The sequence below is a fragment of the Ursus americanus genome, chromosome 21, assembly GCF_024610735.1.
Source record: "Ursus americanus isolate L20-20 chromosome 21, mUrsAme1.1.p, whole genome shotgun sequence".
NCBI classification, from domain to species: Eukaryota; Metazoa; Chordata; class Mammalia; order Carnivora; family Ursidae; genus Ursus; species Ursus americanus.
Window position 1 is genome coordinate 17878992 of NC_142147.1, and position 27157 is coordinate 17906148.

The 27157-nt window shown below is 37.6% G+C and overlaps 1 protein-coding gene across 3 annotated transcripts in view; it reads right to left on the reverse strand.

Annotated features, from left to right (window-relative positions):
* The window catches only part of CDH8 (cadherin 8), a 354935-nt gene that overhangs the window by 180652 nt on the left and 147126 nt on the right, over window positions 1-27157 (reverse strand). For 2 of the 3 annotated variants that reach the window (XM_087870474.1, XM_045806927.2), the window contains exon 5: window positions 17227-17346. The exons of the other annotated variant lie outside the window; for it this stretch is intronic. In XM_087870474.1, the coding sequence (XP_087726600.1) occupies window positions 17227-17346 (120 nt within the window). The remainder of the gene's footprint in view (window positions 1-17226; window positions 17347-27157) is intronic. 3 annotated transcript variants of the gene reach the window in all.

A 27157-nucleotide genomic window follows, 5' to 3' on the forward strand; every position in this document is an offset into this window, starting at 1 on the left:
GAACCCATGTCTCAAACTTCCACCCTCTTAATTCCTCATCTTTACAAAATCTTGGATAATGTCATTCAAATCAATGGCCATTGAGAGAGCACCTCTAAGGAAACAGGTACTGTCCTAAAGTCTGGAGACACAAAGATAAAGGAGGTACAGTTCTCCAGACTGGAATAGTTCACAATCCAAAAGATGAGGCAGGCATGAGCAAATGCCTATAAAATGCAAATTCATCCTCTCCTATTCCAAACCCTGCTATCATTTTATGTATCCCTCTATCGTTACACATATTGCACCAAATCTGTTTTCAATGTGTTTCTGTTCTTATTTTAACGTCTAAATGGCCTGCCCCTCTGTCAAAATTTACTGAGGCTTTAAACATCCTCTTTTCTGTAAAAAGTATTTCTACTCTAATCCTTTTCATTCCAAAATATATATGATGAATCCCTGGTTTAGTCTCCTGAATACTTTGATAAAAACCATAAGACCAGATAGAAGTCATTTCCATCACAACTATTATGTCCCAGGTGCACACGATAGGTAGGATGACCATGGTCACTTCGTCTCTTTGACCCTCTCTTTGTAAAAACATGTTTGTGAGATCTCCACTCAAATGTCGAATTATCACCGAGGCTGTCCTGTCCAGCCTTTACAAAATAATCACTACTCTTGGCTGGCACTCCCTTTCTTCCTTACCTAGCTTGCAAAGTCTCTGCCCACATGCACACCAGTGGGAGCAGAAAATAAGCAAATGGACTAGTCTTGTTTACTGATGTTTACACCCAGCCCCTACAGCAGTACCTGACAGGCAGTAGTCTCTCAGTATATTGTTAACAGTTTTCAATGAGTAACTGCATGAATGATTTTTTCCCATGCGAACTTGTGAGGAATCCCATATAAAAGCAAACACATACAAGTAAATGATTATCTGAAGACCTCTTCAGAAGATGTGTGGAGGCCCAGTTAAAAGCTGATTTTCTCCGCTTCTCCCTTTCTGTAGTGGAAAATTCTGGCCACAGGAGCTCAAAAGCCAGAGGAGTACTGTTCTACTTAACAAGGAGCGGCATGCTGTAATTAATTTATGCCTGTGAAACATTCTGAATACCTTAGGATCAAATTACTGTTGTGCTTATTCTCCCTCTTACATAAATATTTGCACATGTAAAAATTCAGCACCCTGACATTTATTGAAATGGTTGCATGGAGGAATGAGACAAACTGACTCAGAGACAGGTGTTGGCAGTCAGCACGAACGAAGACAGTCCTTTGTCAATGCATCAACCACGAGTGGTGGAAAAAAATATGCAGAAGCCAGGACCTCATGTAAGTGGCTCTGAAGATGCCATGTCCTCTTCAGTTGCTCAGGGATCTGAACATACATCTGGGCCTTCTGGTCCTGCACTCTAGGGCTGCTCCACCAAGATAATAAGGGAAGGATTTTGTGTGTGTGTGTGTGTGTGTGTGTGTGTGTGTGTGTGTATTAACCATGAACAAACCTCACTTTTCCACCCAAATCCATTCTCAAGTCAATGGCATACATTACCAAAAATTTTTAGTTAGTGTGACCCAATATTGTTAAATGCAAGATCCAAGGGGGTGGTATTTGGGTTAATGCACTTTAATGAAAATTCTAACTACATCAGATAAGGGTATTCGAAGAGTTCAATAGAAATTGTGTGCTGTGCACACTATGGATATTATCTCAACCTGAATCTTCTAAGAGCTCTAAAAGTAGCTACAATCAGCCATCCTTAAGACGTAAAGAATAGGGTCTCAAGGATACAAAATATCTTCGTGATGGTCATAAAATAGTAAATGTTAGAGACCAAGGTTGAACCTAACTCTGACTCCAAAGTTCACATCCAGGACTTCATACACCATGTTGTCTCCCCTGAAATTCTAAACCGGATTGTCACTACTTTGAATCTCTTTTTCTCAGAAACACAATGACCTTTCGGAGGCTTAGCTTTGTTATAAATAAATGTTTATATGTAACACAGAGATTTTGTTTGTCTTTTGGCTTCCTTTCAGCATATTTTTCAGTTACTTTAGATGACAGCCTTCAATAACTATCTTCCAGAGTGTAGGAGGCACATTACTTTAGAGTTCATATGAAATGTAAATAAGACAAATGCTGTTTTTAAATGTGTTTTCCTCCATATCTATTTTTAAATGTGATAGAAAGTGATGTCATCTCAAATAGATTCCATTGTGACAATTCTAATATTTTATTACTGCAATTTGGTACACCTGGTGGATAGAAAATGGAACATGGTGGTGGGTGAGGCTGCTTCCTCTGACAACCATAGAGTAACTACAGATACGTATACACAGAGTGAGAAAAAGAACACAACTAGTACCACACTTCTAAACATTTTCTTGATACCAATTATTAACAAATCCATGTTCAAACCATTATCTCATAAAGGAAAAGATTTTTTGCAATAGGACTCTGAAGTTATTAGAAGGTGATTGCTAAGACTGCTACTCTGATGCGGAATCATCTAAACACAAGTGACCTTACTGAAGTTATACAGAGAGTGTTCCTGTAAGAACTTACAAGTTCCTTTACATTCCTCCTGTAAGTCCCTGTAAGAACTTTATGGGGCTACTTCTTTGCTTGACCCCATTTTCGAAAAAAAGGAACTAAAGACCAGTGAGGTTTGATCCCAACTCTTTCAACTGGTAAACATCCTAGCTTTATTATCCAAGGTCTAGTACATAGTGTTTTCTATTATTACTATTTGTGTCTGGGGTTGCTAATTTATACTCTGCTGAGAATGAGAACAAGGGAATCTAATTTGCATTTTGTTTCATCGTGTAAATATAGTCATTATTATTATTTCCATTTATAGCCCTTGAATGTATTTGTTATTAAATAGCACAATTAGGCAATCTCAATTCCTGTCTTTAAGAGATCCACAGGTGTCAGAGTGCAAAGGTAGCCGTTAAGATAGATAATACCATGGCAACATTATTAAAGTTAATGGGATGGAAAAGAAAGTTCCAATAGTACTCTGTCACACACAATAAAATTTTAGCGCTCATGGAAACTACTTTTAAAGAAACTCTCCAAATGTAAAAAAAAAAAAAAAAAATCTATCTAATTATGGCTATGCTTACATTTACCAACCAGTTCAACCCTGTTAACCTTAGGAACACTAAAATCACTAATTTACTGAATTCCAAATTGCTGCTCGTGGTCAGATAAAACAGCCTGGCTCATAATAAAACAATTGCATGTAAGATTTTGAATGGGAAATTATACATAATCACAAATTGTGAAGTGCCTCTAGTATAACTTTTAAACCATTAAAATTTTTTATTTTCGCTTTATTTATATACCCACATGCTCCTCAGTCCCTGCCTATGAGAACTCAAAACTTGTATCTTTTTCAATTGATCTAACCACAGTGTCAGGGACAGACGACTTTGAAAAATCCAGTTACTCTATAAATATTGATTAAACCTGGATGGGTAGAGATACCCATTTACTTCCAAATTACAGCCACAAAATTTTCTGTTAGGGAATAAAGACCACTACTTATACCCAAAATTCCTTCTGAATCAGGATTTTGCCCCAAGTGGAAAGTCCCCTTGGTTTTAAAGACAGTTTCGTTTGAGGCTGATTATTTTTTGCAAGTACATCTATTTAAGACTCTCTTATCCAATATTCCAGAACCATCCATAATCATATTCATCTAAACCAATTATTCTCATTATTCAAGAATGTTATTTTTTTCACTTCCCTTTCATGAAATTCAACCCAATCTTTCAAATTACTACAACAACAATAAATCAATTATCTCATCCCCTTACATGTTTTTTTTTGTGACACTTTAGACAATAAATAAGAAAATATCCAATTGATGTATTTATAACATAATTACTTATGTTGACATCTCTCTAGTTGTTCCGTAAGCTCCATGAAGTCAGGGCCATGTCTACCTCATACATCATCTTGTCCCTGAGAGTGGAGGTGATCAATAAATATTTATTTACTGAATTTAAAATAAATGTTAATCTAAAAGAGAGCATTAAACTGTTTACAGTCTCTCTCTTCTTTTCCTTTTTTTTTTTTTTCCTGAACACATTCACTTTTCATCATTCCCCACCCCACCCTCCAACCTCAACCCTCTTTATTAGGAGATAGAAAACCTAATGCAGCAGAGTTTGAAATAGGACAGATGAGGTCAGGAAATCAGCTCTGACTTTTACAACCTGGGTATCTTCCAGACATTAATTTGCTCAGAGCTTTTATTTCCTTTATGTAAAGTAAGGATCATAGCACCCACTTCACATGGTTACTGAGACAGCCAAGAGAAATGGATAAACTAGAGGATCAATAAATGGTCCCTTCCTTCCCTTTGATTTTCTGAACAGACTATAATGTCCAGAGTGATGTGCCATTATAATGAGTTAAATAAAGGTCACTGTTTCTGGAAGGGGAGACACAAATTATCTAAAAAGGATACACTGGTGGTATGGGATATTCTTACATAGCACTTACAGGCACATCCTTTTGTCCCTGGTCTGTTATCAGCAATGTCATACCTATTGTCCTTAAATAATCAGATGACTACATGCTGATATATGTTAAATATGAGAAGAGAGCACAAAGATATAAGCTTCTTAAAAGTGTCCATTTTTCAAACCCCAAATACCCTGTATTTTTCCAAAATTGACAATACCTAAATCCTTCTGAAGATGCCCATTCTCTAAGCATGCTCATCCTTGACTTCTTTGTCTATATTTATTGTTTCATTTATAACGTGTTCTTGAACAACTACCATGAGGCCGGCATGGTGCTAGGAACTAGGGTGCATGGTGAGTACTAGACAGGATCTTCACACTTATGGCTGAAATTCTTCTTTTTTTAACTGTCTCTCTCAAAAAAAAATATGATCTCTCCTGTTTTAGCCCAGAGGAAATCATTTCAGAGGGATGTTTCTGAAATATGACTTACAAGGAAACAGATGGAGTATTTGTATATTCCTCTGCCTCCTCCAGCCATTTAGTGAATTCTTAGTCATGCATCAGAACCTATCTCAGAGACTACTTTTGCCTTAAATGAGAGAGGTGTCAGTATTAGTTAACCCCCTCTCTGAGTTTCCTATAATTATATATATGTAAAGATAAAATGTTATGATGTCTATTTTCTAAACTAGGACATTTGAACATTAAATAATCCTTTTGGGGGGAGCTACAGCTAAAGTTGTATTTACCACAATATTTAAAAACAATTATTGAACATTGGTGATATGTTTAGTATAGTCTTAGGTAATCTTAAACACTGGGTTATAGAGTTAGGCCAAAACGATGGGGGGGGGTAGAATTATACACATAAATTCTTACTGTAAATAAAACCTTACTGCTACCCTTACACAAAAGCAACAGATATGAGATTATACACACACACACACACACACACACACACACACACACACACACACACACACACACTTCTGATATAAAGGTTGTCCACCCCTCTTGGACACTGATTAATCTGTGACACTCTTAGATAAAACATTCTTTCCCATAAAATCAATGCAAACACAGCTTTGTCCTTCTTCACCAAGTCATTCTGAACTAGTCCAAATGAAACTCAAAGCTATATTTTAAAGGACAGAAAGAATATCACCATAGAGACAGAAATTACAATTTAATTCAGTAGGGACATGATACATAGTAAGATGGGGAAAATCCTTGATGCTAGCTGGTCTGCTGAGGTTGAATGGATGTCATTGGGAATAAGCATTAGCTTTAGTTCCCACCTAAATCCAACCCAAAGCACCGCAATGTGACAGAAGGTGTTACATGTGGAGGAGTCCGTGTGGTTCATAGTCTTTCTGTTCTCTACACACATTCAAAAGCCATGGTTTCTCTAAAAATGCATCCCTTCAACCTAGTTATGGTCAGCACAGGACAGCTCCCTCTGTCCAAAAGTGTAAGTAACACGACATAACAGTACTCTTAATTTACCCAAATATATTTCATTGTTCTCTGTGCTTGGGGTAGAGAGATTCTTTTTAGTAATCATAAAACAATCTGACCACAACACTTAACTCAACCTACTTTACCTCCCACAGGAGATTCCAAGCAGGAAAACAAATGATTTGCTAAGTTAGTGTATGCAAGCATCAGCTGTCATGCTCAGTGGGATACGAGGATTTAATCATCAGTGAAACTGGGGAGGGATAGGATTTGTTGGGAATATGATCCATAAATATTGATTAGAATGCTGATCTATTGGATATTTAAAATTACATTTTGTCATCAATATCAACGTAATGATGTTTAAATTTAGGTACAGGTAGAATTACACAATTTAACCCATCCATTTGTTACACAAATATTTATTGTGAGCTATATGTACCAAACACTTGTTACCTGTCCGACTTTTAGACCTCAAAAATCCTCACAATATAATTAAGATAAATTAATAATTTATCTTAGAATAGCTGCATTACATGATACAGGAATTATAAGAGAATAAGGACACTGGCATATAGTTTGTAGCTGCCTGTAATCTGTACTCAGTATCCACTGGTGGTTCTTCTACCAGAAATGTAGAAGAAGGAACATAAGAAAGGCTGCTGTTTTTCTCCATCCTCTCTTTTGGTCTAAAGCAAGCAGACTCACACACTGATAATTTCCACCCCTCTTCAGTTGCTCTGAATGTGTGCACGATGTTTGAAAAGGGATGTCTCTCTGTGTGTATTCTTTCCTCCAAAATTATAGAAATCTATGCACTCCACTGTTAAAGAAAACATAAACTGAATGAAGAGTGCAACAGGGGGATATCCCCACAGGTGAGAAAATTACTCTTTGGCTCCCGTTCAAATCCTCCTGTTCATTGGCTTCATGCCTGCCTTCTCCAGGGAGAGCCCCTGTCCTTCCAGGAGACTTAGAAGAGTCCCCACATGTTACTAAGAGGCCATTCCCACCTCTTCCCCTTTACTGGTCACCCACTTCTAGTCTATATTTATTTTATACAGAATTACCTCTTAAAGGAAAAACAAATACAAAACTTCTGATGCCACTGAGCAAGTGAAAACTATTTAATTTCTCAATATCACCCCAATATCCATTTTTTATGACCACATATCCCTTTCATTTCCTCTTGCTGTAAGGCTTTATGTAACAGTTTCCCCTACCCCACACCAATCACTTGTTAAAGTGTGCATTTTTTCCAGAACATTGCCTTTGGTGTCACTGCCTTTAAAAAGGCTCCCTTGTTCTTCTTTTTCTGCACGTTTACTTAGTTGGCATTTCATTCCATCCCTATATCATGAATTCTGGCATGTGTTCTATGTTATCAGACCATTTAAGTTACCCATATATATATCTCCTTTTATGATTTATCATACACAATACTGAACCCTTGATGCATAGAACATGACCTATCAGTGTTGACGTTGACTAAATATATTTCTTTATAATTTTAGCAACTTTCTTTTTTTAAATGTAACTTAATTGTATTTAAATTCAATTAATTAACATAGTATATTATTAGTTTCGGAGGTAAAGTTCAGTGATTCATCAGTTGTATATAATACCCAGTGCTCATTACATTGTGTGCCCTCCTTAATCCCCATCAGCCAGTTACCCCATCCCCCCAACCACCTCTCCTCCAGCAATTCTCAGTTTGTTTCCTAGAGTTAAGGATCCCTTATGGCTTGTCTACCTCTCTGATTTTGTCTTATTTTATTTTTTCCTCCCCTCCCCTATGATCCTCTGTTTTGTTTCTTAAATTCCACATGAGTGAAATCATATAATTGTCTTTCTCTGATTGACTTATTTCACTTAGCATAATACCCTCTACTTCCATCCAAGTCATTGCAAAAGGTAAGATTTCATTTTTTTTCCCCGATGGCTGAGTGATAGTCCATTGATAGATGTGAATTACCAAGACGTTCTCACTTATCAATGCATATCCTACAACTGCTGGTCTGCCTGAATTTATCTGAATATTTCTTCTTAAAGATCTGCACTAAGAATATTCTTTGGCCAGTCCCCTTGGAAGGGAAAATGATAATCCATGCAATACTGATTTTTTAAAAAAGACATCCTGTGTGTTTGCAACTTATCACTCCGACTCAGAATGCATAAAAATGACTCAATTCCATGAATGCATTCCATGAAGACTCCATGTATTATCTGGATTTTTCTAAAAGAGAACCATTCATTACATGGATTTTTTTTTTCCCCAGAGTATTTTTTCCTTAGCTCATTTTTACAGGTTCTATTGAGACAAATGTTATTTGTATCCAATGAAGAACGATGTTCTGAGTTTAAAAAAAAAAAAAAGGTCAATGAATTAAGTTAGTTTATTTTTAAGCAGGTTATTTTTCATACTCTTTCTTGCCTGGAGCAAAGTTTAGACTGTCCTGCAACTTTACCCTGGTTTCTGTAGATAATTAAGCATTTATTATTCACTTGCCTTGCATTTCATTTAGACTTTCCATCTTCAATCACTTAGGATGGACTGCAAGTGTTTTCTCACGGCTGTCCTCAAATTAGTGTTTTAAAATAAATGCCACATTTCTCCCTGTCTGTGCCCAAAAAGTTAAAGAAAACATATGGTATTGGGGGTAGCATGGAGGGGAAAACAAAAAAAGAAAGTATTTATAGGATACAAATAAGCTATTTTCAGCCTTTTAAAGCTATTCATAAAAAAGTGGCAATTCATTTTACAATTACTACTGCTTACATCTTCTCTGACACCAAACTGCCTCCTATGTCTGGGTATATTGTATACCTGAACCTGCTTCAAAGCTTTATAAGTCCCTTTCTAAGCCAATGATAGCCCCAGGGATCAGCTACAATACTTGGAAGTCAAGTGGGGGTATAGGAGACTGTTGAAAAATTGAAACTTGAAATCAGACAGACTCACTTGGAATCTTGCTTCAAGCACCTTGTGAAATGTATCAATTCTGACCCTCTGTTCTCTCATAAGTAAAACTGAGATGACATGAGAAACCATCTCAAAATACTGCGTGCAATAAATTAAAATAAATTTGATTATGCATGCAGACCCAGTTAACACAATGTCAAGAACATAGTAAGTGTTCAATAAATGAGGGTTATTTTTGTTGATATTCTTGTTGTTGTTATTCTTCCTGATGTTATAATTTGACAGGGAATTTTATTTATAGATGGAGAAAGCATTTTACCTTACATTCTCTCTGAAACATAGTTCTGTCACTTGCAGAGTGGAGACAGAAATTCTTCCCTCTACAGTTTGCTTTAGTGCTCTGTCAAACCTAGAAAACTGTAGAAACACAAAAATAGTTTCCTTTCCCTTATTTTTGTTGTTGTTTTGGTTGTTGTTATTGTTGTTGTTGTTGTTGTTATTGTTATTATTATTATTATTATCACAGTGACCCCTGGAATAGGAAGATATGTTAATAACCATTCCTTCCTTGTGTGGTGGCCCATTACCTTTTCTATCTCAACATGTGATCTAGAACTAAATCTGAGTAAGAGTTTATCACAGTCTCAAGGCTCAGTTTTGCAAGTATAAGAATAGCATTGTGTTGGCTAGACACTTAAGACATAGTATGAGACTTGGAAATGGTATGAATTTTAGCTCTAAGTGAATCTCACCAACAACCACAACAAAGCTACATCTGAGGTTACAGCAGGGTTATTCCCACCACAGGAACAAACAGAAGGAACACAGAGTAGAACCCAAGCTGTATTCCCTTCCTGGTTCATTACATATCTCTATGAGTTACGGCAAGCGTTTTCTTTCTCTCTACTAATCCATTCCTCCCTTCCTCTGCCTTCCACCCTTCCTTTGCTTTACTTTTCTTTCTTGTATTCATATTTAAAATACTTATTGAAGGACTTCTAGGTGCCAAAAATTCTGCTAGGCATAGGGATGTAAAATGAACAAATCTGACAAGCTCCATTCCTTCATAGACTATCCACTTCCAGCATTAGAACCTAAAAATATAAACAAGTCAATATGTAAGATAATTACTGACTATGATAAGCTCAAAGAAGATAATAAGCAGAACAAATGGCAAATCTCTCTGCAATCTAAGTTTATATCTGAAACAAGAGAAGGAGCTCTCCCTGAGGTAGAAAGATTGATGTGTTATGGCAACAAAAAATAATTCTATTAAGTTGAAATGAAATGTAACAAGTAAGGAGATGGCAGAACTTATCTGTTCCAAAGTCCAGAGTTCTGTTCTTAGCATTCTTGTGAGGATAAAATAAGACACATATGGGGTTTTTTTTTTTTTTTGTCTCTTATGCTCTGGTTTCTTTTTATTAAAAATATTCTAGTACTAAGAACTTGATGACAGTTGCCAATGGGCAATCTTTTTAAAAATATCATAAATATGTTCAAGTCTCATAGCCTACTGAGAGAATGTTCACTGTCACAATATTGATCATTATAGCTATAAGTCTGGCTCTTAGTGGTAAGGCCAAAATCCTGATATAAAAAGGAACTGAGGACGGGCCCAGATGGGTTCACTGGTAAATTCTACCAAATAATAAAGAAATTATACCAATTCTCTACAAGCTCTTCTAGAGGACAGAAGCAGAAGAAATGCTTCCTAACTCATTCTATGAGGTCATCATTACTCTAATACCAAAATCAGATGATATTCCAAGAAATGACAACTACAGACCAATATCTATCTCTGAAGACCATAGATGCAAAATCTTCAATACAATATCAACAACTTGAGTCCAAAAAAAGGAAGAGTTAGATGTCATGACCAAATGAGATTTATCCCAGATACCCAAAGTTGGTTCAACATCCAAAAATCAATTAATGAAATCCATCACATCAACAGATTAAAAAAGAGATTTCAGATGATCATATCAACAGATGAAGAAACAGCAGTTAACAAAATCCAACACCCATTCATGATTTTAAACTCTTAATAAAATAGAAATAGAAGAGGGGTGCCTGGGTGGCTCCATTGGTTAAGCATCAGACTCTTGGTTTCAGCTCAGGTTGTGATCTTAGGGTCATGAAATTTAACCTCACATCGGGCCCTGCACTCAGCACAGCATCTGCTTGGGACACTCTTTCTCTCCCTCTGCCCCTTCCCTCTGCTCTCTCTCTCTCTAAAATAAATAAATACATCTTTAAAATATTAGAAGAAGAAGAGAACTTTCTCAATTCCATAAAGACTATCTACAAAAACTCTACAACTAATATCATACATAAAAGTGATAAACTTAAAGCTTTCCTACTAAGATGAGGTCCAAGACAAGAATGTATCTTCTCACCACTTCTTTTCAACATCATACTGGAAATCATAATACAATAAGACAAAGAAAGGAAATAAAAAGGTACACAGATTGGGAAGGAAGACATAAGCCTCTTTGTTCACAGATGGCATGAACATCTATGCAGAAGGTCCAAAAGAAATGGCAGAAATAACAATAACAAAACCCTCTGGAATTCATAAGCAAATACAGCAAGGTTGCAGGATACAAAGTCAATGTTTTCCTATGTAACAATGATATATTTGAAATTAAAAACACTATACCTTTTATATTAGCACCCCAAAAATGAAATACTTAAATATAAATCTAACAAATACATACAAGATCTTTATGAGAAAAACCGCAAACTTCTGATGAATGAAATAAAAGAATAACTAAATGAATACAGAGACATTCTATGTTCATGGATAGAAAGACTCAATGACATCTGGATGTCATTTCTTCCCAGCTTGATCTATAGACTCGATGCAATCCCAATCAAAATATCAGCAAATTATTTTATGGATATCAACAAACTGATTCCAAAGTTTATATGGAGAGGTAAAAGATCCAGAATAGTCAACACAATACTGACGGAGAACAAATCAGAAAGACGGATGCTTCCTGACTTCAAGACTTACCACAGAGCTACAGTAATCAAGACAGTGTGATACTGGTGAAAGGACAGACAAAAAGTTCGATGAAAGTGAATAGAAAGTCCATAATGGGATCACATTAATAAGGTCAACTGACCTTTGACAAAGGAGAAAAGGCAAAGCAGTGGAGCAAAGATAATCTCTTCAACAAATGATGCTAGATATCCACATGCAAAAACAGAACAAAACAAAATCTCACCATGGACGTTACATCCTTCACACATATTAATTCAAAATGGATCACAGACCTAAATATAAAACACAGAACTATAAAACTCCTAGAACATAGAAAAAAATGTTCATGACCTTGCATTTGGCAATGACTTTTTAGATGCAATGGCAGAGACAAAATCCATTAACAAACTTATAAGAGAGACTTGATTAAAACTTAAAATTCCTGCTCTGTAAAAGGTACCATATTTCACTAAATGAGAAGACAAGCCACAAACTTGAAGAAAATGTTTGCAAAGACATATCTAATAAAGGACTGTTTTCTAAAATACACACAAGACTCTTAAAATTAAACAATAACAAAGGAACTAATTTAAAAAAAAAAATGTGCCAAAGATCTTACCAGACACATCACCAAAGAAGACACAGAGATGGCAAATAAGCTTATTAACATGATTCACTACATCATACGTCATCAGGGAAATGCAAATTAAAGCAATGAGATACAACTACACACCTATTAGAATGGCCAAAATCTAGAGCATGGACAACAAATTCAAGTGAGGAGGTAGAATGCAAATGGTACAGACACTTTGGGAGACAGTGTGGCAATTTTTTAAAAAACTAAAAACACTCTCACCACACAATCTCGCACTCCTTGGTATTTGACCCAAGAAGTTGAAAACTCAGGTCCTCACAAAAACCTGCACATGGATGTTTATGGCAGCTGAATTCATAATTTCTAAAATGTGGAAGGGACTAAGATGTCTTACAGTAGGTGAATGGGTAAGTAAACTGTGATATATCCAGACACGGAATATAATTTAACTCTTAAAAGAAATGAGTGATCAAGCCATGGGAAGACATGGTGGAAACTTATATGCATATTACTAAGTGAAAGAAGGCAATCAAAGAAAACTACATACTCCATGATGCCAACTACATGACATTCTGAAGCAAAGCTATGGGCACAATGAAAAGATCAGTAGTTGCCAGAGGTTGTTGGGGGTGGGAGAAATGAACAGAAAGAGCACAGAGGATTTTGAGGGCAGTGAAAATACTATGCATGCTACCATAATGATATACATCCTTATATATATGTCTAAACCAATATAATGTACGGCGCCACCAAGAATGAACCCTAACGCAAACTATGGATTTGGAGTAATTAGTGTGTCAATATAAGTTCATCCTCGGTAAAAAGTGTACTGTTCTGGTGAAGGAATTTCAAGTTTTAATCAAGTCTCTCTTATAAGTTTGCATCTGTGGGGTAAGGAATATATAAGGAATATATAAGAAATCTCTGTAGTTCCCTCTTATATTCTAAACCAAATACTGCTCTAAAAATTTTGTCTTAAATTGTTTTTAAAACTTAAAGAGAAACATTTATGCAAAATTATTACCAAACTACAAGGTTCACATCCTAATAACAACCAAAAAAAGGAACTGAGGAATGAACCCACATTACTAGAAATGCGTAATGGTATTTAAGCCAACATCTTCTGACTCAGTTATTTTGCGTCACTTCCTGAAGTCATGGACAGACCAACCACGTAGAGGGACACTTGTTAGGCACTCTATTAGAGGCAAACAGGTCTTTTGTAATGAGTCAGTCTGTGTTCATCCTTGAAATTCTATTTTGCTAGGATTTAAATTCCTAGGTCAAAATCAGTGGACATTCTCAATGGTTTTGAGTTAGAGCCTTCAACTGTTTTCGATAAATCTACTTCTTAATACTTTATTAGGTTTTGACCAAGTAAATAATTTACCAAACACCTACTAATCCTGCATATACCTGTATTAAACATCACATTTGCTGACTTGATAGGGCAAAAATTTGTTTACTTCTTTGGGTTTGCCACATGTTGTGACAGCCACAGACACCCACTGTGCTTGGGGTTTCAAAGATTTTGCCTAAGAGTGCAGTTACCTAACATCTTCTAGCTGAATCATCTTTAGGATTACTTTTAGTATTCGAGCTGAGGACTACTCTTCCCAGCACATTGGAGCCAATGAGTGAGCACTGCAAGACTGTATTAAAGCCTGGCCACGTACATAAAAAATGGGACATCTTTTAAGAAGAGAAATCTTTGCTCCAGGGATTCCCATGGGTTTGGCCAAGATGCTGTCAAATATGCATTACCTTGTGTAGCTTCCTCTCCTCTTCACTTGCATGGCTATCAGATCTGCATCACAGTATGATGGGTTCCCCCACCTAGTCCCGTTGCGTGCCCCTTATAGACTGGTTGTTTATGTCCCTCCCAAAATTCATAGGTTGAAATGTCATCCCCAGTGTGATGGTAGTCAGGGGCAGTGGCTTTAACAGGCAATGTGATCATGAGAGTAAAGCCCTCAAAAATAGTATTAGTGCTCATATTCAAAGAAGCCAGCAAGCTAGCTCACTCTCTTTGCACACAGATGTAAGAAGTCAGCAATCCGCAATCCAGAAGCAGGCCCTCACTGGAATTCTACCGCGCCGTGTGGGCACCCTGAGCTCAGACTTCCAGCCTCAAGAACTGTGAAAAACAAATTTCTGTTTCTTATAAGCCACCCAGTTTAAGGTATTTTGTTATAGCAGCCAGAACTAAGACAGTGCTTCTTTTATCTTTTATAGTCCTTACCCACTAAGCCACTTGTTCTCCTAACTCTGGCTCCATATCTTCCAGAGGACACAGTAATTGACACACGTCTTTTTGTCACCAGAAAGTGCATCTACTTTCCATTTGCTTACAAAATAAAACACCCAAATGCTCCCTTGCATTTATTTTTCTATGTTTTTCTAATATAAAAAAAATTAAAGTGTTCTTAATCAGTTTCTGCGTAACACTTACGCCCTTCACTACCACACTCACTCACACACACACACACACACACATTCATACCAGTCTCAAAAAAAAATTTTTTTTAAGAGAGAAAAGGACTCACAGAGTCAAATTTAGATTCTACAGGAACAATTTACACTCTGCTTCCATTTGAACACACTCAAGTGTACTTATGGAGGCATTTACACAAAAATATTTATATTTCACTTGTACATATTTATGTTGCAAGAAAATAACTTAGGCTGATTATTGATTATTGGATTTAGCCTCTATTTCCTTCAGCATTGTGTCTGCTTTTATTAAAAATCACGACTTCACTCAGCCAATATTTGTTAAACAATTACTAGTATCATTTCTCCCCATTACATTTCCCACAATAGTATGAAAATACACCTTCTAAAATATAAACCAGATAACTTTGTAGTTTTCAAATTAGAAATGATAAAGTTAAAATAAATGTATGTTGAGACAGACACTCATTATGCTGGGTGAAAATGCAAATATTAAATGTTGCTGACATTTGATTAAGCAAATGGCAATATATGTCAATGAGACCAAATCCTCTGACATAGTAGGGGGGTTTTATTATCTATACTTCATAGCAATTTATTCTTGATATATAAATTATTTAAATGGTATCACCATGCTTCCATGTGTTTATGTTGAAAGCAAAAATCTGTCTTCCAAAATGGGATGTGAGATACTTGCAGGCTGACATTAACCTTTGTGAATTTTTCTCCTTATATTTAATTCAATGCCTGGCACACAGTGAATGCTGAATTAATTTTTGCTGGTGAACAAAAAGATCTGAGTGAACAAATAAGCAAAGAGCAAAGGAGAAAATGATTCAACTTCACTTAAGCAATCAGTAATTTCTGTTTTACAGAAGCCCCTATATCATAGTTATTATCTGGGGAAAGTGAAGTTCAAATATGGCTTTGAAATTAAGGACCTGGGTATAAGCCCCAGTTCTGTTTCCAACTCTGTCACTGTGACTTTGGCCAAAAGGACATCTCCAGACTTCGCTCTCTCTCTCTCTTTCAGCTGACTACCTTCTCTGCCACTTCCCCGAGGGTTATCAAGGAGCCCAAATGAGATGAAGTTTATGATGGTCTTCCTTCTTCGCTGAAGAAGAATATGTAATTATGCTCCTAATTAATGTGTTTTAGAAGTGTTCTTTCCTGTTCCTAAATCTAAATTCAATTTTAAGCCATGACCTATTTATATATAAATGTATTTCTTCTCACTTTTAAATGCATGAGGATTTTACTCTTTGAATTAAAAAAAAAAAGCAAAGAGAGGCTTTAAAATTTTAATTTAATTAATAATTGACTTAATGGTAAGACTTGGAAATTTATCTCAATAATATTGAAAACTCATGAAGTTAAGAAATTATATTATATGTGTATGTAGCTGTAATAGGAATTTTTCAATTTGGAAATCTGCAGACCAAACCACAAGATACAAAATAAAAATTCACACAAAAGATGATGTTATTTGTAATATTTTTTATATGCACTACCGAAACTCCCACAGGATTATAAAAAGTCTGAAAAAGTGGCTTTACTGTCTTAATACATTGTTAAAATTAAGATGAAGATATATCTTCACTTGCAAAAACCATCATTTTATAAAATTACTTTCCTAATCATTAAAAAAAAAAGTTTTGTTTTTTTAAAATAACTTAATGATTTCTAAAGTCCGTACCCCCAGATTCGGGATATTGGCTGGGTTTAATATTGGCAATATTACTACTACTATTACGACTACTACTACTACTACTATCTTCATAAAGAACTCCAGTGGATAGACATCAGGATCCTGATTTATAAATAAGGAATCTAACAGCAAATCTAGTGCTTTCCATCCATTGGATGATTACCACACGTCATGCACCATATAGTTGATGTTCATTACTTGACTGATCTTTATCATAACACCAGTAAGTAGATCCCATACCCCATTTACAGACAGGGGAGTCAAAACTTAAAAAGATTTATAAATGTTACTTGATAAGCATCACACAGCCAATAAGCCACTGACTTTATTCTTAAATCTGATATTTCCGTGTGCCTGATGTGTAAGCACATTTTCCCCCCAGGATGAAAAATGGTGCCAGGCCATCTGTTAAACAGGTGATATTCTCCAAAGGGTCTGCAATTTATTTTAATCAGTATCAGAATGATTGTTGGGCTTGCCATGTACCGCACACTGCACAGAAATAACACTCAAATATTATTGATACAGGCAGTGAAGGACTTAACCATAACATGTCGTAATCCAAATCCCAAGAACATTGTTTCCCTGGAGCAATAACATGGTAAATAGAATTCAAAATTTAGGCCACAAACCTGTCTCAGGCTCAATGGAAAAATAAGGCTGCCCTTCCAAGATACTATAAACCAACTTTGCACTGTTTCCATAAACTGGGTCATCAGCATCAGTAGCTGTTACATTAGTGACAGACGTACCTAAAAAAAAAAAGAAGAAGAAAGAAAAAAAAAGAAAAAGAGGGAGAGAAAAAGATAATAATTAACACATTATTCTTTGCCAAGAGCTAAATTTTGCCAAGCATATCATACAGAAATCCATGTGTGGGAATAAAGAAAAAAGAAATCTCTTCAAAAATATGGAGATAAACTACTCTGTCATAACTTCAAAAATACCCAAGTCTTTTAAAGGAAGAGTACTGCTAGGCTGGAGTACTATTATAAAGATAACCCTTTTAGAATCTATATTACTTAAGAATCCTTTGTAGTTTTCATTTTCAAGATACCTATCAGATTCATGTGGGCTTGGAGAATACGAAAAGGAAACATATCAAAGGAACATGAAACACCAGGTTAATAATATGTAGCATTTAAGTTTTGCAGAAGTACAACTGAATATACCTGAAAAAAATGGCCGCTGAGAAAAGCTGCACAAAAATATCAGAGGAGTATTTTATCCATTTCATCTAATTCCCCTGAATATAAAATTAGATTGGAACCACCTATTAATCAGTATGTTTCGGTTATTAGGCCTTATGGATAACAGAATCAAACTTTTTTTTTTTTTAGGTTCATTTTCTATTTGCTATTCACTCATTCATTCAGCAACTGAGCACATACAGCTTGCCTGATGGGAAGTATATATGCGAAGATAAAATCTACATTTAAGAAGTGTCCAGTTTGGTGCTGGAAGGTTAGAGGAGGGGACAGACACGCATGCATATAGAAATTCAGCTGAACGCAATAGCACCACGTTTGGGATGTCTCACTTACTCCACAGAGTGGGGGAGGGGGCGGGGGTCAGGGACTGCTTCCTGAGAGACGCTGCATTTGAGTTACACTATTAAAGACAGGTAGAGTTTAACCAGGAGAAGGGCAGGGAAGGAATTCCAAGCAATAAGTCAAGCATGAGTAAAGGCAAAGTAGTCTGAGAGACTGTGCAATTCTGGGAACTGTTGAAACTGGGAGAAACTGGAGATGTTTGGTGTGGTAACGGGCTTCAAGGTCTGTGACGACAGAGTCAGTGTCCTTCATCCAGTTATTATCAAACACATTGATAGCTGAATGAATGGGTATATGAATAACCCGATGGTTTAATGAGAATTGGTAGGCAAGTCAGAGATGAGTTCCCTAGCAAGTAGATGCAGAGAGAGATTTCTTGCAGAATTTTTACTGGGGAGTTTTCTTCAGTTGATATCTGTGGGGGAGAGAACAGGTCAATGTTGGGCAGAAGGATGCACTCACAGACTCCACCAGACAATCTACCACTGGGATGGTTACTGAGGAAATGGGGCCAGACTTTTGGACTCCAGTACTGACCAGTTATTGGATGTAGGAATCCATGTGAGAATGGAGCCTTGGTCTTGGGCCAGGCAGCCCTCTTCAGCTGGATGATCATTAGCCCTGAGATGCCAACAATCAACGCTCAAGCAGCATGGCAGAAGAGTGTTTTCAACCTGAAGGGCATGGAGGTGGGGGTGGGGGTGAGGGTGAGCCCAGACCTCCCTGTTTACTGAAATAGGATAGAGCTTTTGCAAGTTTGTGCCAATCAAAATACTTTTAAGGGTTTGAATTATGGTCACTGTACAGGAAAATGTAGTAATAACGTTTGTTGAACAGTTGATAGTCCTGTAAAATTGGAGATTTCTACTCAGAAGGATGATTCAGAGGTTCTACAAAAGCTACAGTTAGAAAGAAAAAAAAAGAAAGAAAGAAAAAGCACCTAATGTTGGTTATATAATACATTCCACATTCCACCAGACACTGGGAACAATGTCAAAGAAAAATAATAAGACTTGCTCTCACAAGTAACTCATCAACTAGCTGGTAAAGATGCACACAAGGAAGTATAATATTTGGAGTTATCCGAATACCATGTGGGATGGAGAAGAACTGGAAGAAAATCTTCCAGGTAAGAGGAAGAAAGGGAAATAAATAAATTTTAAGAGGAGAGAATGACTGGAAAAATCAATCATCAAGCTAACTTTGGAGATGTCAGGCGGAGCACCAAATGCCGGCGTCATTTGAATGCCAAGGTGGGGAGTGTCGGCTTATCCCGTAGGAAACAGAGACGATATTTCAGTGAGAGACCAAACCCATGCTGTGGGCCTCTCCTCTGTCATTGCCCCCAGATTTAATTGGAGGCAGAGACACTGAAGATCAGGAGATCAGATTGTTTCGATGTTACAGCAGTAGTCTGGTTGGGGGGTGAAAAGCATGAACAATAAATATGGATCTCAATGCTTGTTTTCTTGTTTTCATCCATGCATTAAGTTTCCATAAGATGTTCAAATGACAGTAACCTGGGTGAGGAGTATATAGAACTCTTTTTGCAACTTTTCTCTAAGTCTACGATTAGTTCAGAAAAAGTTAAAGAAAAAAAGAATGAATAGCAAGAAAAAGACTCAGGAGTTCCTGAGGGCTCGTAGTTCAGAGACTGACGAGAAAGGGTGAACTCTTCCATGCAGAAGACCATGAAACAACTGTTTTGCTTTACTGAGTTGCCTTGCATGTTTAATTTTTTTAGGAGAAATGTCTTTCCCCCATTATGAGATAACACGTTATCAGAAAAATAAAGTCATGCATGATGTTAAGCGAATGAGGGCGAGCATTCCCTTCTAGTCATTGCCTAGACACTGGAAGCAAAGAGGTGAACAAACAGAGGTTCCTATCATCACTAAAATTACCTGCTAGCGGGTGACTCTTACATTGAGAAACGCTTTCACATAGAAATCACAGAGAAAAAAATAAATAAATCAATCAGATTTCTGAACAATGACAGAATCACTGCACGTATGTGTGTCATGGGTGCGTTTGGGCAGAGTAACGTGTGGGTCATGGTTTTGCAGATGGAGTACTTCCAACCTACGCTGAAACAATTACCCAGCTCTTTGGGCAAATCATTTAACCTGCCTTAGCCTCAAACTTCGAATCTGCAACACATAGCAGAATTATTGTGAGAGTTAAACCAAATAGAGGTTTAGCACATAAATGACCACGTGTAAGCCGAGGAGTACCAACTCTGCCTACATTTTAGAATCTAGCTAGGAAAATATTCAAACCTTTGGGGTACCTTTCAGATCTATGGTGTGGCAATACAGGGATGCTGGTGAAGTATTTTTAAAAATCTTCTCAGGCAACTTTTAGGTAAAGCCGTAGTTCAGAATGACCGTAGTGGATACCAGACATTGTTAAAATTTAACTTCACTCCTCTGCACAGAAACATTACTTTCTATCGTGATTACTTTGAAGAATTTTTCCGATTTGTTTACATAGGAAGTATTTTTTTTACACTATTCATACTGCATAAATAGCCACGGAGATTATTTCTCCTTAAATGGAAGTTGGGGTTATTCCTGGGGAGCTCACTATTACAAGACTGATGATGATCCTATTGTCATTGGTGATGAAAACTTGATGATATATTCTTGTGTTATCACATTACCAAACACTGAGGCAGGAGTAATGGGCCAAATTTCCATCATTTCCATGCTCTGTGATTCAGTTTTATTTTTACACATGCAAAGTAGACCATTTTTTATTTTGCACACCTCAAAGTTCTGTGTAAGAATCAAATGAGATGGAAATGAGTGACTAAGAAGGTATGTTTGGAGTCATACTGTCTTGAACTAGGACACTTGTATTATTTTTTTAAAGACTTTCTTTCTTTCTTTCTTTCTTGCTTTCTTTCTTTCTTTCTTTCATTATTTTATTTACGAGGGGGCAGCAGAGGGAGAGGGACAAGCAGACACCGCACTGAGCACAGAGCCCAACACGGGGCTCGATCCCACCCACGACCCTAATCACGACCTGAGCCCCAATCAAAAGTCGGATGCTTGACCGCCTGAGCCACCCAGGCAATCCTGGGACTCTTGTGTAAATCCATCTTCAATATCTACAAGTCCTGTGTCCTTGGCTAAAGTAACAAAACTTTTCCTAAGCTTTGGTTTCCTGATCTGTAAAAAGGAAGGTGACAGTAAGCGCCACCTCCTAGGTTTGTTGAGATAATTAAATAAAGTTATGCAAAAAGTAACGAACAGTCATCGACATTCAGTATTTCTGAGAGCTTACGGTCACTGTTATTATATGTACATCATGTGTGTATGTGAGAGACTGAATAGCAAACTAGTCTTTTATCATTTCAAGTGGTGGTGGATGTTGTGGTTTACAAGTGTAGCTTTGCCTAATTATTTTCATAGTAGTAGATTTCCCTACATTTGAGGGGAAAACATGAAAAGACATTACAAAATGAAACAATACGTTCGCATCCTTAATAAGAAAGTAACTTAGAACACACACAGTCTCACTTTCTCCCATCTAGTTCATCTCACATCAGCTTCGTCTGTGGTATACGACTGCTGCGGGCTCAAAAATAAAATGGGTTTTGGTGTAGCAAGCACAAGGCCAGGCACTGTGCACGTCCTCAGCACAAGTTTCTCCATGTGATTTGAAAAGGTGGCATTCAAATGAATGCCATCTCTCTCAGCCCATGCAAATCCCACACTCTGGCCAAGATGAACTATTCTGCCGGACAACGCAGCTAAGGCAAGCTTTTACCCACATCCTCATCCATGATATTTCTGCCCGATGCCTGGCTTCCCGGGAAATCCGCATCCTTCAACTTTAGACATCTGGAAATGAAAAGGCAGCACTACTTCCCGTCAAGGACAATATTTCTCCTAATAGTGATTCAAGACTGTTGATGCACCTGTACCCTGGAATAGATGTGTGTAGAGGTTTTGTGGATGCATTTGTCAAGTGATTACCCAGAGGGGGAAAAATGGATGCTTTGAGGTTAATCTTGCAGCAGAAAAGATTTCTAGTCAAGCTGCGGTGTAGGCTTCTCCATGGAAATGCATGCAGAATGCAGACCACAGAGGCAAATTGAAAAGTGTAAACCTTGCAGGATAATGTTTCTTCAAAGCGGCAAGTGTTGGTGTGTGATAAATAGGACCCTGCGTAATACCCAGGAAATATAACAACAGGATTCTCTGTTTGTGTTTTCATTTGGAACTGTTTTTGTCCCTTTGTTGAGGATACAAGAGACTCATTTAGCTAGTGACTATAAATTTGACACTGTGCCATTTCTCCAAGAAAGCCCCTATTATGATCCAACTTGATGCTGATCCTAATTATAATAATATAGCTGTTGTATTTCCAGCTGTTGTCAACAAAAATGATCCCTGTCACCACAACGCATCCCGCTAGTATCAATTCAAGTATGAATACGTCAATTCCAAGGTGAATTCTGCTTTTAATAAGCCCATTTTTCTGCGTTTAGTTTCTTGGTTAAGTGAGATTTGCCAATGTGTGCTTGGACTTTAATTAACAGAGGGCTCATGGTATCATTTGCCTCCTGCCACACCTGAAGGTTCCCTCCCATTAGCAGCAGGGCCCACACATCTTCCCCTTATAATGACAGCAAACACTACAAGCAAAATTAACCATCAAAAATTTTACACTGTCAGGTTAGAGGTTCCAGTTTGCTGACAAACTAAGATGAAAGGCCTTCGGGAAAATAAGATGTTGGGTTTGGGTAGTGCAGCTCTGTTAGCTAGACTATAGTTTTTTATGAGCAAGTCAGCACACCAATTCTGCACATTATTCAGAAAGAAAAATGCTGGTGTTGACACCCTGAGCAGGAAAACAAAGGTTTGGTGCAGCGTGAAAATGTGCACACTGGAAAAGCTAAAACTCTTATGATGAGAAGAACACAAACCCCATTTGCAAAGAGTCATTTGCAATACATTTTCGGAGAATAAGCATTCTGTTAGCAGGTGGGAAAATAAAGCAGCAGAACCTTTGCAATAACTCAAGTTCAGAAAGGCGAGTGTTCTTGGCCTCCTGCTACCATCTTTAAACTTTTGATTTGACCTTCTGGCTTTCCTGATCTGAGTTTAGTATGCGCCATCCGAGGACAGAGTGTCTGGCATTATCATCCAAAAATGTCTTCCTTAAACTTTCACACATTCCAAAGATCATAGGCCCAACGGGTCACAGCAATGATGCAGCAGGCATTTGCTATTTTAATAAAACTAAACCCTCAGCCCATCTTCCCTCAACCTCCTTGCTCATTCTCCTAAGTCCTAGGCAATGCAAGAGGTAGTGGGGTGGGGGGGCGCACAGGTGTTGCCATGACAACCTTTTTTTGGTTGTTGTTGAATAGCAGAGCAATAATTTCTTAAGGCCTGCCTAACTTGTTGACGTTTAAATTATCGCTTACTAGAAGCTGAAGCATCTGGCCCCGGATGTTTTAAATGTGTCACGCCAACTCCATTATTTTTTACTTTTATGGAAACGCTCTGGGATACCTCTGCACATGACTGGCATGAAACTATTAGAGGTTTTTTGTTTGTTTGTCCCTCCAGCCCCACCCAAGTAACAACAGAACACAGACCTGATATGCTTATGGAAAAGCTGAGAATAAATGCAGGCAGCCAGTGCAGTTTTCTTTACATCTCTCCAACTGACACCACAGACATTACTGCCTCCTGAAGGGCCTCAAGCAAATCCTCCCTGTGCAAAGATGGCCTAAACCCTATTGGTATTTTCTTTGTTCAGTTTTGCTATTTAATTATAGAAGACACACGCCAAATAGCCAAACCTCCAAGGGACAACTTAGGGGATCTTTGGAGGATGAGGAAGATTAAACATGGGTCAGTAAAATGTATGGCTTGGTGTTTTTTAGCCCTATAGCTGGAGAATTCTTTCTTAACCAAGCTCTGAGGGGAACAGTGAGATATACCATCTGTAAGCAGGAAGACAGGATTTTACTTCCTTCTAAGAACTTCTGCTCTGAACAACTATTGCTTAACTAGGGAAGTTATGGTCAGGGTGATAATAGACAATGAAACTCTTCTTTTTTTGGTGCTCAATCTTGCAATTTATAAAAGCCAATTAAAACAGGAAGCGAGGGCTTGTTGGGTTTGCCATTTCGTTTCGAAACCAGCCTTTACGACGTATACCACACAATGAAATCCTAAACAATCTCTTCCCCCTCCACCATCTTTTGCAAAGGCGTAACCATTGCTCACTGGGTGTCCTTCTCATGTGCCAACTCTCAGCCTGTAGTAAAATGTTGCTGCCAAATTCTACATGCTCCAAATTGAATTTATTATGGGAACAGGGACAGATTCTTAACTGCAGTCAGGCGGATGGACAGCACCGAAATGCATCCTGTCATTTCTCTGGCTCTATGATTCGGGACATAAACTGGGGAAATAAAATTACATTTCCATATTTTATTCTGGAGCATTTAGAGGTATAAACAGTTTTGTAACTTAATGAAACATCCATACACACTTAACATTGTGTTTATAAAATGAGCCCGAAACTTTCTGGAACAATTAAACACTTCAGAAAATGTGTTCAAGCACACAGATGTCTTCTATTCACCCATGCATCATTCCAGGGAACATCTGTAATGTGCAGCGGGTGAGAGAAGTGAAAAATATTGTATGAAAATGTGTAACTGTAAAATCTCAGCCATGTTTACTATGCACAGGAGAAAAGTACCTTCTGCATTTCTCACTAACAGCGCCAGGACGGTGGCCTACCCACTGCTTTTGCAAACAGATAATGAGGACGACTGGAAGCCTGGTTGTGAAAACTAATAAGCTGTCTGTTTTACAGTTCTGTGTGCATAAATACACTCTTTCGGAATCGGAATGACTCATAATACAATGGGACCCAAAAAAGTATATTTTCATTTCTTAGGCGGCCTATTCCCAGCGATCAAGCCTTCGCTAATCCGTCACCTATGGAATGAAATCCTGTAAATACCTAAGAAGTAAACTAGCATCGCTCATGCTTTAGACCAGCAGCTATCTCCCTCCTGACCTTGCAAAATTAAGTTACCAGTGGCTCTGCGGGTGCCTTCTACAATGTGTCAGGACTGTGGTAAGAGAAAGCTTCCTTCATTGTACTTTATTATATGAACTCATTTATTCACTCACACAAAGGCTATTTGCATAGTAGGTTCTGTGGGCTGAGCTCCAAGTTAGGCGTGGAGGGCACAGGAATGTGCAGGAGTCGAAGTTTCTGTCCCAAGAGTGTTTGAAGTTCATTTTAGCATGTTTTCACATGGTTTCACTGTACTGCAGGAAACTGCAGACCTTCGTGAAATTTATTTCCAGAAGTCATCGGCATGATGTAGTGGAAAATAGGTATATGCAATGCTTACAATGTCAGAAGTTTTGTTCACATCCTCTTATTATCAGACTGAGATCATACTCTACATTAATGACGTGTCACTCTTACACAGAAAGGTTGTTTTTTTTTTTTACACCTATTAGACTCAGTTTCCTAATATAAGAAATGGGAATATCACCCACTTCATATTCTGATTCGGTTCCATGTGGATAAACAGCCAGTACTCCCTGGGTTGGGGGATATTGTGTTGAGCTGCACTTCTGGCTCTCTCTGGCATGCTACTTTCTGTATGTTTGATGAAGGATGAATTTGAGCTTAAGAGCATGAGAATAACATTATAACCACTCCAGTGGCTGTTCATTTTTTATTCTTCTAGAATGAGCTTAATTCTCTAGTTAAAAGCCAGGATTTTAAAAAATGGCAGCAGTGTGATTGTGACGACAATCCCTTCCTTTCCACCCCCTCCACCTTTGCTGACATATAACTGACAAAAAAAATTGTGATGTATTTAAAGTGGTCTACAAGGTGATGGTTTGATATACATAGACATTGTGAAATGATTACTGCAATCAAATTAATTAAGACATCCATCTCCTCACATGATTACTTTTTTTTCCCCTAACTGAAAGACAAAATGAGTAACTCTCTTATCAAATTTCATACCTAGCCAAGTGAAACACCACTGAGCCATTGAGCTATTGGGAAGGCAAAGTCTTAGACAAAAACAAGCTTAACTGGGCAATCATTAGAGACCTTTGGCTTTAAGAAGATTTTTTAGGAAGTATTCACTAAGTCACCCAAAATCTGCTGTCCTATACGTGCCACCATCCATGATGTCTATAGTTAAAATGGAGGTGAGTTGGGTTTATTTCCTATTTGGGCCCTTGGTTATCACGGTATATTTTTATTGAGCTTCTACTATGTGCCAAGCCTTCTTTTAGGCACCCAAGAGACTTTACAGTTAGAAGATTCTTGCTTTCTTGAAGGGCAGACCAGTGGGAGGCCAGAAAATGACGGGATGAGTAACAAAAGATGTGATAATGTGCTGTGGGGGACAGACTGATAGCGAGCAACACGGGAAGGGGCAGCTAAATAGAGAAAGTAAGGTTTCTGGGAGGAAGCGACACTGATATTGAGATTACATTTAAGAACAAAGATGACCCTGAGTCAAAATTCAGAGGTAGGGTTGCAAATCAGGACCTACCCCCCCCCCCCCCAAGAAGGAGGTTCATAAGTTTGGAGCTTATTTCAGGAAAACAGAAAGTTGGAAAAGGGTTTATACATTCTTTTACACCAAAGGTTTCTAATCTTCCCAATGATGTTTTTTTTCTCTCCAAGCTCAAGCAAGTACATTCCTATGATTCCCCAACACATCTGCCTAACTCATTCACACCCACGTTCAAGAATTAATTGTCCCTAAGCTGAATTGTTTCCTCTTCTGAACTCTAAAAATACTTCATTTGACTGTCTCTGGGGACAGCTTTTCCTTTCATATATAAATTGCAGTAGGTATGGATTTTTTCATTGCAGACGGGAAGCTTCTTGAAAACAATATTTTTTCTTATTCTCTCAACTTTCCCATCTAATCCTCCTCTCCAGAATTAACCCATTCCTTTGTAATGCGGCCTCATCCTTTATTCAT